Raw genomic sequence first — 12084 nt, 5'->3', positions numbered from 1 at the left:
CCCTCCTGGGACCCCTGCTCCTAACTGCCCTCCAGAACCCCACCCCCTACCTAAGCCTCCCTGTTCCTTATCCCCTAACTGCCCCTTCCTAAGACCCCCCCCAACTGCCCCCCAGGACCCTACCCCCTACCTGTACCCTGACTGCCCAAAACTTTCTCCACTCCCCCCAAGAAGCCCCTCCCGGAACTCCCGACCCCCCCCGTTTCTTGACTGCCCCCTCCAGAACCTCCCTGCCCCTTCTCCTGCCCCCCTTACCCTGCTGCTCAGAACAGGGTGTTGGGCTCTGTGGGAGCCGGACACGTGGCTGCGCTCCCCAGCACAACACACAACCCGGTCCCTGGCCCTACACAGTGCTGCTGGAGCGGGGCGCGGGGCTGCCGGGGAGGAGGAGCTGCCGGCTCAGATTGCAGGGAGGGAGGGAGGGGGGAGGAGCTCCTCTACAGCTGCTCCGGAGTCCAGCCCGGGACTTTCCTGCAGCCCTCCCAGCCGCTCGCTCTGCTCTGCCGGGGGAGGGGGGAAATCCCGGACATTTTGAGTGATTTACAAATTCCCCCCGGACGCTATTTTTAGCACAAAAAGGAGGACATGTCCGGGTAAATCCGGACGAATGGTAACCCTACCTAATCCTTTCCCCTGGTATTGTCTTTGTTAGTTCCAGCAGACATCTCAGGTGGTAAGCAGGGGTTTTCTCATGACTGGCCCCCCTTGTCCTGCTCCATCCCCTTTTATAGCTTTGGCACAAGGCAGGAATCTTTTGTATGTGCTTGTCCCTACCCCCGCCTCATCAATGGAAAAGTACAAGGATTAAGATGGATTCCAGTATCATGTGACATGGTCACATGTCACTGTAAGACCCCTAGACTTCATTCTTCCTAGGTTGGCCCACATGTACACAGGAAAGCTTGTAGGTAAATAAACCATTTACAACCAATTGTCCTAGTCAATGGGAGCCATCAAGATTCTAAACCACCATTAATGGCCCACATTTTGCATAATTACAATAGGACCTCAGAGTTATACTTTATATTTCTAGCTTCAGATACAAGAATGATACATTCATACACATAGGGGGAATATATTCAGTAGGTTATAACCTTTGTTATGATACCTTACATGAGACCTTTTGCATAAAGCATATTCCAGTTATATCATATTTCCCCTCATAAGCATATTTCCATAAAACATATGGAGTGCAATGTCACAGGCACCATCTTTGTACAGCACAACGGGGTCCTGGTCTATAACTAGGGCTTTCTAAGCACTATGGTAAAACAAATAATAGCTGCCCAATTTGAACCCATTACTCTTCAGCCCAGGGTGCCCCACTTTCTCTGGGGTATATCATGTCTAGTTTATTCCCCTTTCATAAACTAAGTTACATGACCGTTTAAAAACATGACAAATCAACTCCAAATAAACACTGTATGGACCTGCATTACGGTGAATGTATGTACATTAAAACTGTCAGAGCCAGTTTTCCCCCTTTCTCTTATAGGATCACAGAGTGTCTTTTTTCCCTTCACACCTCCTAGCTCTGGGACTTACATAAGGGATATGGGGAGTGGGATTGGGGGAGGGGGCAACCTTAATACCACATTCGTTTGTTTTCCAACATTGCAGTTGGGGCATTTAACACTCCCAGTTAGGAAGGGTGCATTGATCATCAAGCCACAATTGTAACTGTATATTAAATATGTTTGTCTGGTGACTTTCACTTACAGCTAACGTGTAGCGTGGAGCTGAGCCTATCATGCACATTTACTGCCAAGATCAGTTCAAGAAAGTTTCAGTTACCCCCGAACAATATTCTCAGTCAGTCGCTGTTATACCTTTTAATCATCGCCTATGTGTGTTCTCATCCCCACGTAGAAATGGGGATCAGAGAGTTTTTGGTATAGCTAGATCCCAAAGAGAAAAATAATTGTCCCTTGTAATGCAGGAACATGTTCAGTGACAATCCTCACTGTTACAAGTTTTTTTTCTGACATTATAGCCAAGTTTCAACCATCCCCCCTTCCCTTCCCTCCCCTCCCACCCCTGCAATGCTTTACCTCTCCCCTTCTAGCTCTGCTCACCGGACATACTGTATCTCCTACAGCTGCAAATCCTTCCGACTTCTACAACAGCCTTCCAGGCTGCTGCTGCTGCTTTACCCGGAGGGTTGGGAGCTCATCTGCTTTCTTCAGCTTACAAAACAGTCTCAGATGCTGGAGTGGCAAAGGGACGAGAGCAAAGCAAAGAACAAGTTCAGTCCCCTTCTGTGTGTGCGGGCGTGCGTCCAAATGGGTCAGTAAGTCACCATTAAGGGAAGAACAACCTCTGAGAGTTTTACAGGAACTGAGTTTGTGGAGATCAGCTTGTCAAAGAGCAGTGAGAGGAACACGTGAAAAAAATCAAAGTGAAACTAAAATCCCTAGTGCACAGGAGAGGCTAAGACAAGAAGCTCAGCTACAAGTACTGCCATAGTGCAACTACACTTGAATCAGGAGAGCCAGTTACAACTCTGCTGTGGACATGTTTGATTACAGTGTTTGCAATGTGCAACATAAACAGGACATAATTGTTTTTTCTATACAGACTGTAAACACTTTGGAGCAGGGATTGCTTTTTCTGTGCTGTATGTTTTCCAGCACAATGGGGTCCTGATCTTGGTCAGGGCCCCTGAGACGCACTGTAATACAAACGATAATACGGAACAAAATTGTGTATCTGTAATTCTGCACCTGTGGAATTTACTATGGGGACTACTATTTGCTGCAGAATATCGGCATTCATTCTTAAACCAAAAAAAGAGCATAAATGTAGAGTAATTTACACATTCTGACTCCTGAGTGCTACATTGGTTTTGACAGAGTGCTACTTAAGTAGATGGTCATATGCCCAGTAACTTTGAATTACAAGATTACAACCTTGATCATAGAATGGTAGAACTGGAAGGGACTTTGAGAGGTTTCCCAAGGATTTAAAAGTACTCCTGGCCTACATGGAAATTATGAGATTCTCCCAGGCAGTCTTTCATAGAATCACAGAAGTGCAGGATTGGAAGGGACCTCAAGAGGTCATCTAGTCCTGTCACCTGCACTCAAGGCAGAACTACATAATAACTAGACTATGGGTAGGCAACCTTTGGCACCCAGCCCATCAGGGTAAGCCGCTGGCAGGCCAGGATGGTTTGTTTACCTCGAGTGTCCACAGGCACAGAGCCCCGCAGCTCCCACAGGCCACGGTTCGGTTCCCAGCCAATGGGGACTGTGGGAAGCGGCACGGGCCGAGGGTTGTGCTGGCCACCACTTCCTGCAGCTCCCATTGGCTGGGAATGGCGAACTGCGGCCAGTGGGAGCTGCGGAGCTCTGTGCCTGTGGATAATCCAGGTAAACAAACTGTCCCGGCCCGCCAGCAGCTTACCCTGACGGGCCGGATGCCAAAGGTTGCAGACCCTGAACTAGACCTTCCCGGACTCTAATGACAGAGGTTCCACAACCTCCCTAGGTGATTTGGTCCAGCACTTAACCACCCTGACAGTTGGGAAGTTTTTTCTAATGTCCAACCTAAACCTCCCTTGCTGCAATTTAAGCCCATTGCTTCTTGACCTATTGTGACGTTATGAGTGTGATATAATATCTCATTGAAAGATGACAGGGCCAGAAAGAGTTAATTAACTCACCGACTGACCTGACCCATGGATGAACTTTAGAGACGGGTTAGGAAGATAGGTAAATGAATAGAGCTGTGAAATGCAAGTCTGCATTGTTAGAGATCTCAAGGGTAGATGTTTGCTCAGGTCTTGTGATGTAAGCAAACAAGTCTTGTCTATTGCTATAACTTTAGTTCAAAGATCAAAAAAGGAATATTAACATTTATGATGATACTTGAGTGAAATAGTATTATTGTCTCTATGTCTCTTTGAAGGTTGTGGTAACTTGTATCTGAACTGTTTAATGGATAAATTACCCTGTGCTAATTGCTAGGATGTTTGGAAGGAGAGGTAAGCCTATTGTTTTCTCAGGCCGAAAGGCTGCTGGAAATGTATAAGAACCCTGGGACACGATCCTTCTGCATCTCAGATCTGCTTTGGGTTTCAAGGGGTGGGGAACCTTAAGCCAAAAGGACTGGGATCCCCAGTCATTGACTGGAGCCACGCTGAATATGGACATTGGACTCTAACCTCTAGACTATTTCTAAAAGGACTTTTGTCAACTACAAGCTCACCTCTGCTATGTATCTGAACCTCAAGAATTGAATTCAAGTCTGTCTGTATATTGATCTTTTAATCAACACACTCTCTTTTCTTTTTTAATAAATTTTATCTTAGTTAATAAGAATTGACTATAGCATGTATTCTGGGTAAGATCTAAGGTATAATTGAACCTGGGTATGTGTCTGGTCCTTTGGGATTGGAAGAACCTTTTCTTTTATATGATGAAGTAAGATTTTCAGTAATCATTATCATATCTGACAGGTGTGTCTGGACGAAGGCCTAAGGCTGGGTACTTCAAGGGAACTGCGTTGTTTGGACTTCTGAGTAACCAGTGAGGTCCTATAGAAGCTGTTTTGTGCTGGTTTGGTAAATCTAAGTATTAAAATATCCACCAGCGTTTGGGGTTTGTCTGCCCCGTTTTGTTTGCAGTTCACCCTAATTGAGTGACCTCAGCTGGCTCCCATGGGCAGCACCATCATCCCTATCCTCAGAGATTAACAAGAACAATGTTTCACCCTCCTCCTTGTATTAACCTTTTAGGTACTTGAAAACTGTTATCATATCCCCTCTCAGTCGTCTCCTCTCCAGACTAAATAAACACAATGTTTTCAATCTTCCCTCATAGGTCATGTTTTCTAGACCTTTAGTCATTTTTGTTGCTCTCCTCTAGGTGTTCTCCAATTTGTCCACATCTATCCTTAAATGTGGCATCCAGAACTGGAACAATACTCAAGTAGAGCAAAATAATTACTTCTTGTGTCTTCCTTACAACACTCCTGCTAATACATACCAGAATGATGTTTGCTTTTATTTTTGCAACAATGTTGACTCATATTTAGCTTATGATCCACTATGACCACCATATCCCTTTTTGCAGTACTCCTTCCTAGGCAGTCATTTCCCATTTTGTATGTGTGCAACAGATTGTTCCTTCATAAGTGAAGTAAGTTGCATTTGTCCTTATTGAATTTCATCCTATTTACTTTCGACCATTTCTTCAGTTTGTCCAGATCATTTTGAATTTTAATCCTAGTCTCCAAAGCACTTTCAACCCCTCCAGCTTGGTATCATCTGCAAACTTTATAAGAGTACTCTCTATGCCATTATCTAAATCGTTGATGAAGATATTGAACAGAACCAGACCCGGAACTGATCTCTGCAGGACCCCACTCGTTATGCCCTTCCAGCCTGACTGGGAGCCACTGATAATTACCCTCTGGGAACGGTTTTCCAACCAGTTATGCACCCACTTTCTAATAGCTCCATCTAGGTTGCAGTTGCCTACATTGTTTATGAAAAGGTCATGGGAGACAGTATCAAAAGTCTTACTAAAGTCAAGATATACTACATCTTCTGCTTTCCCGCCATCCACAAGGCTTGTTACCCTTGCAAAGAAAGCCATCAAGTTGGTTTGGCATGATTTGTTATCGACAAATCCATGCTGACTGTTATTTATCTAGATGTTTGCAAATTAATTGCTTAATTATTTGCTCCAATATCTTTCTGGGTATTGAAGTTAAGCTGACTGCTCTGTAATTCCCCAGGTTATCCTTATTTCCTTTATTATTATATGGGTTTTTTCATACAATATAAATATTGGTGGAAGTTAAAACTGTTCAAAACTAACTATTCTGTCTGTCAAATAGAACTGTAATTGCAACAGAAAATTCCTGCGTGACTGGCAAAATAAACCAAAGAGAGATCCAGAAATATCGTCCATAGGTCTCTGAACTTTTGAAAAGGAATACAGACAAATACACCTGACCGTTACTGGTATAAGTTTATGGAAATTATGGACTACAAATGCCCAAGCCAAAGCTCAAACCAGAGTTGGAACTGGAGTACTTGCAGTTAGGGAAGGCCAGAGCAGGCTTGTGTCCTAAGCCTGGAGCAAGGCTGAGAAAGGTCCAGAATGAGGTGAGGTAACAGGAACAAGGCAGAGTCTGGCTCAGCAGCAGATCAGGGTTCTACCTGGTTGTACAGACAGCATCCTGGAACATCCTCTATGCTTAAATAGTGTGTCTGGACCCATCAGAGGCCCTGAGGGTACTGCCAGTTGGGACTGCAATGGGTGGCACTTTCTGTGGGGCCTCGTCTCCTACGGTTTACAGTGCACTAAATCATAGAAACATAGAATATCAGGGTTGGAAGGGACCTCAGGAGGTCATCTAGTCCAACCCCCTGCTCAAAGCAGGACCAACCCCAACTAAATCATCCCAGCCAGGGCTTTGTCAAGCTGGGCCTTAAAAACCTCTAAGGAAGGAGACTCCACCGCCTCCCTAGGTAACCCATTCCAGTGCTTCACCACCCTCCTAGTGAAAAAGTTTTTCCTAATATCCAACCTAAACCTCCCCCACTGCAACTTGAGACCATTACTCCTTGTTCTGTCATCTGCCACCACTGAGAACATCCGAGCGCCATCCTCTTTGGAACCCCCTTTCAGGTAGTTGAAAGCAGCTATCAAATCCCTCTGTATCCTATCCCTACCCTCCAGCATATCTACCACTCCTCCCAGTTTAGTGTCATCTGCAAACTTGCTGAGAGTGCAGTCCACGCCATCCTCCAGATCATTGATAAAGATATTGAACAAAACCGGCCTCAGGACCGAACCTTGGGGCACTCCACTTGATACCAGCTGCCAACTAGACATGGAGCCATCAATCACTACCTGTTGAGCCTGATGATCTAGCCAGCTTTCTATCCACCTTATAGTCCATTCATCCAGCCCATACTTCTTTAGCTTGCTGGCAAGAATACTGTGGGAGATCGTATCAAAAGCTTTGCTAAAGTCAAGGAATAACACGTCCACTGCTTTCCCCTAATCCACAGAGCCAGTTCTCTCATCATAGAAGGCAATTAGGTTAGTCAGGCATGACTTGCTCTTGGTGAATCCATGCTGACTGTTCCTGATCACTTTTCTCTCCTCAAAGTACTTCAAACTTGATTCCTTGAGGACCTGTCCATACTCTGCTTCTCTCCTTTCTTTTTTTTTTGTCAGGATCCTGAACTCGACCATCTCATGGTCACTGCCTCCCAGGTTCCCAACCACTTTTGCTTCACCTAATAATTCTTCCCGGTTTGTGAGCAGCAGATCAAGAAGAGCTCTGCCCCTAGTTGGTTCCTCCAGCACTTGCACCAGGAAATTGTCCCCTACACTTTCCAAAAACTTCCTTGATTGTCTGTGCACTGCTGTATTGTTCTCCCAGCAGATATCGGGGTGATTGAAGTCCCCCATGAGAACCAGGCTCTGTGATCTAGTAACTTCTGTTAGTTGCCGGAAGAAAGCCTTGCCCACCTCATCCCCCTGGTCTGGTGGTCTATAGCAGACTCCCACTCAGGGCCAGTGCAAGGATGTTTCGCGCCCTAGGCAAAACTTCCACCTTCTGCCCTCCCCCCCCCCCTCGCCCCGCGGCCCCCCCCCGCCCCCCGGCGGCCCCCCCCGCGGCAGCTCCCCCCCCCCCGGCCCGCTGTTTGGCACCGCAAGCCTGGGAGGGAGAGAAGCAGAGCAGGGCGGCGTGCTTAGGGGCGGAGCAGAGGTGAGCTGGGGAGCGGTTCCCCTGTGTGCCGTCACCCCCTTACTTGCTGCAGGCGCCCTCCCCAAGCCCCCCTGCCCCAGCTCACCTCCACTCCACCGCCACCCCGGAGTGCACTTTTGTCTGCCCCCAACCGCTTGGCGCCCTAGGCAGCCGCCTAGTTTGCCTAGTGGTTGCACCGGCCCCGCTCCCACCACGACATCATCCTTGTTGCTCACACTTCTAAACTTAATCCAGAGACTCTCAGGTTTTTCTGCAGTTTCATACTGGAGCTCTGAGCAGTCATACTGCTCTTTTACATACAACACAACTCCCCCCCACTTTTCTGCCCTGCCTGTCCTTCCTGAACAGTTTATATCCATCCATGATAGTTATGTGAGTTATCCCACCAAGTCTCTGTTATTCCAGTCACACCATAATCCCTTGACTGTGCCAGGACTTCCAGTTCTCCCTGCTTGTTTCCCAGGCTTCTTGCATTTGTGTATAGGCACTTAAGATAACTCGCTGATTGTCCTGCTTTCTCAGTATGAGGCAGGAGTCCTCCCCTCTTGTGCTCTCCTGTTCGTGCTTCCTCCTGGTATCCCATTTCCCCACTTACTTCAGGGCTCTGGTCTCCTTCCCCCATGAACCTAGTTTAAAGCCCTCCTCACTACGTTAGCCAGCCTGCTTGCGAAGATGCTCTTCCCTCTCTTCGTTAGGTGGAGCCCATCTCTGCCTAGCACTCCTCCTTCTTGGAACACCATCCCATGGTTGAAGAATCCAAAGACTTCTCTCTGACACCACCTGTGTAGCCATTCGTTGACTTCCACGATTCGCCGGTCTCTACCCAGGCCTTTTCCTTCCACAGGGAGGATGGACGAGAGCACCACTTGTGCCTCAAACTCCTTTATCCTTCTTCCCAGAGCCACGTAGTCTGCAGTGATCCGCTCAAGGTCATTCTTGGCAGTATCATTGGTGCCCACGTGGAGAAGCAGGAAGGGGTAGCGATCCGAGGGCTTGATGAGTCTCGGCAGCCTCTCCATCACATCATGAATCCTAGCTCCTGGCAAGCAGCAGACCTCTCTGTTTTCCTGGTTGGGACAGCAGATAGATGACTCAGTCCCCCTGAGGAGGGAGTCCCCGACCACCACCACCCACCTCCTTCTCTTGGGAGTGGTGGTCGTGGAACCCCCATCCCTAGGACAGTTCATCTCATGCCTTCCAATTGGTGGAGTCTCCTTCTGATCCCTTCCCTCACATGTATCATCTAGTCCACTCTCCACATTAGGACCTGCGGAGAGAAAATGAAAATAGTTGCTCACCTGTATCTGCATTGCTGGTACATTGGTCGTAGCTCTGCTGTGGTGGCCTGGAAGCACTGGAGACAGGGGTTCTGGTCTCACTCATCCTTCCAGCTTATCTCAATTTGACCCTTAACCAAAAGACCCTTTTACCAAGAGAGGGAAACCAATAGGATTTGGGATACAGGCTAAATTAGTGACTGATAAAAGCACCCGCTCTAGAAGTGATAAACAAACACAACTAAATGTATGAAAAAACCTAAAATGTAAAAAGAGAGGGGAAGATGTTTTAAAATATGTGCAAATAGATCTGTTACGGAAAAATGAATGTAAAAAGGTCTGTTTGAATTTAAATGTTAATAATATCACCCCAATATGTTTAATTGGAGGAGGACTTGACCAAGTCTTCCAACTCCCCAAGACCCTCCTGATCTAGAGAAGGAAGCCAATGGGATTTGGTATGTGACCCCATGCCCCTAGACCCATGTAGCATAACCTCTAGCAATTATAAAGAACTGCAGCCAAAATAATGAAAAGCTAAAATGTAAAAAAAGAGAGACGGGTTTTAAAATACTCGCAAAGAGCTTTGTTAAGGCAAAGGGAACGTTCGTAGGTGTGCATGTGAGCTCACACACGCCAGCGTGTTTTTCCAAGTGATGAATTGGAGAGAAAATGGCAAAAAAGACCAGAGTATTTATGATACTTTATAATAATCTGTGGTATAAATTCTATATGTTTAAAGACAGTTGTTTTTAGAGGGTGAATATTAACCTTTTTACTAAAAGATACATGGAATTTTTCATAACCTTCTGTAAGTATTAAAGAGAGAGAAAATACAAAAGTTACGGCTTAAGGAATAACTAGGACATTATAAGTTGTGCCTTCCAGTGTAGCCATAGAGCTAGCTTCGCTTTTTATTATATTCAGCAGTAACACGAGGAAACTACAGGCCTGTGTCCTGTAAGGCCTCAGTATAAACAACTTAGCATAAGAATAGCCAAGTATATTAGGCCTGTGACCACTGGCTTAGATAAATGGCCTGACAGGGACCCTTAGAATTTGGGGAACTAGGACTAGCTTGTTCAATAACAGGTATTGGAAACTAATGGTACCAGGCAACTGCAGGAACATGGAAGGGATAGTGGACTGGGATATTTTAGCATAGAATCATTGGCAGATTGCTTAACCAATAGGTGACGTATCTGATAATGAGTTAAATGGCATTAATACGTTAACCTATAGGATAAATGCACCCCCAATATTGTGAGGGTGAAGAAGTGGATTTGGACATGGAAGGCTGGACATTAGAATAAGTGTTCATGATGGGGCTCAGGCCCTATAACAAGGCAAACCACCACACGGAGGGAATTAACTTTCCATCTTTTGATCCTTCAGCTCTATTATTATCTTCCATCAATCGTGGGCATTGAGGAACCTGGACCATCAGACTCATTCGGCATGCTGGAGGCAGGACTTGTCCTTTGTCTCTCACCACCACGTCCCCAAGGAAGGGTGTGAGCATGCAAGTCTAAGAGCACACGTAAAGAATGACCCCACAGTTAGCCCCAATACTGTCTATTCCTAGCTGTTTATGTGGTTTGCAGCTGTTCTGTCTTTATTACTGGTTCTAATAAAAACCACCAAGGCTTTGCTTTGCCCTCCGTGTGAGTGTCCTTGCCAAGCACCTTGCCAAGATAGTAAACTCATTGGTTTTAGTTCTGTGTTTCCTGGTTCTGGAACAAGAACCTTGTGACCCTCAGCTCATTAATCAGGCAATCAGTACGAGTATTATCAAGCATTAAAAGGGATCAGGCAACACAAGCAGGTATTTATATTGTTTTCGCAAGAGTTCTGTCAATTTATTTTAAATCAGTTCATTCCATTTGTCCCCAAATAGTTCAACTGTTAATCTAATATAGATAATAAATAATTCCATTTCTCTTCATTGTATCCTGGTAGAGGGTATATATATTTCCAACCAAAGGGATAAAATATAGTTAGTAGGTTGTAACGATGTGACAACTCACCGCTGCAGCGCCTCCTGCTGGTCATCCTGGAACTAGCTCTTTTTCTAGCACGGAGCGCCCTCTGCAGGCCGGTGGCTCATCTGCTTCAGGCCCCATATCCCTCCCGGACCCCGATGCCCTTTGCCCTGGGGTTCTGCCCACCGCAGTATCCTCATGCCCTGGGTCTCCCGTCCCAGGGGAATCCCCAACCCTCTAATCCCACCTCGCCTCAGTGGCTACTGCCAGTCACCATCTAGCCCCCGCTCACTGGGGCAGACTGCGGTCTGTAATGGCCACTCATCATTGGCAAAGAGGTAGGACCAGCTGCCTCCACCTAACCCCGGGCTGCACCTCTGCAACCCCAGTACCTGTGTAGGCCTTCGCCAAGGCCTGCAGCCTGGGGGTTTACCAGGCTGGAGCTCCCCAGCTCCTCTTGCCATTCCCGAGCCCTGCTCTGTTGCCTGCACCCTAAGCTCCCAGGCAGCCCGGTCCTTCTCCCTCTAAAGCTGGAGGGAAACTCCTCCAGCTTCTAGCCCACAGCCCTCTTTTAGGGCCAGCTGTGGCCTGATTGGGGCGTGGCTCCAGCTGTGGCTGCTTCCCCAATCAGCCTTTCCCAGCCACAGCCCTCTCCAGGGCTGCTTTTAACCCGTTTACCCAGGAGTGGGGCAGCCGCCCCACTGCACTTTCCTTGTACAATATCCACCAAAATAACAGTAATAACAAGACAAACAACACAAAACACACAACACCATTTTTGTTGCGACAGTAGACCTATGGTGTTTTGGGTTGTATTTCCACTGGCGCCAGCTTGCTCATAGAGTGTCTGAAAAACAAAATAAACATTTCCCAGCCCCTTGGTGGGGGCAGATTATTGTTTAAAAATTCCCTTTCCTTTTACAGATTTTTTTGCAGACTGCAGGAAAAACACAAGAATTACCTCCATACTTTCCTCGTTTTGTTCTATAGGCAGGCTAGGGTTTTACCCTTAAAGGGAAAGGATGAATTATCCCACTGTTCATTTATGAAATTCGTGAGGTGGTGTACCTCAGTTTCCCCTTTTGTACAAC

The 12084-nt window shown here is 46.6% G+C and overlaps 1 protein-coding gene across 1 annotated transcript in view; it reads right to left on the bottom strand.

Annotated features, from left to right (window-relative positions):
• The window catches only part of LOC112116785 (GTPase IMAP family member 7-like), a 15535-nt gene extending 6418 nt beyond the window's left edge, over nucleotides 1-9117 (bottom strand). Inside the window, exon 1 of the mRNA XM_029912791.1 lies at nucleotides 9033-9117. Within this exon, the coding sequence (XP_029768651.1) occupies nucleotides 9033-9117 (85 nt within the window). The remainder of the gene's footprint in view (nucleotides 1-9032) is intronic.
• Nucleotides 9118-12084: the final 2967 nt, after the last annotated feature.

The sequence above is a fragment of the Terrapene carolina genome, unplaced genomic scaffold (genome assembly GCF_002925995.2).
Source record: "Terrapene carolina triunguis isolate 2854851 unplaced genomic scaffold, T_m_triunguis-2.0 Scaffold246, whole genome shotgun sequence".
Lineage (NCBI taxonomy): Eukaryota > Metazoa > Chordata > Testudines > Emydidae > Terrapene > Terrapene triunguis.
Note: the sequence above shows the minus strand (reverse complement) of the source record. Positions and strands in the feature narration are given on the sequence as shown.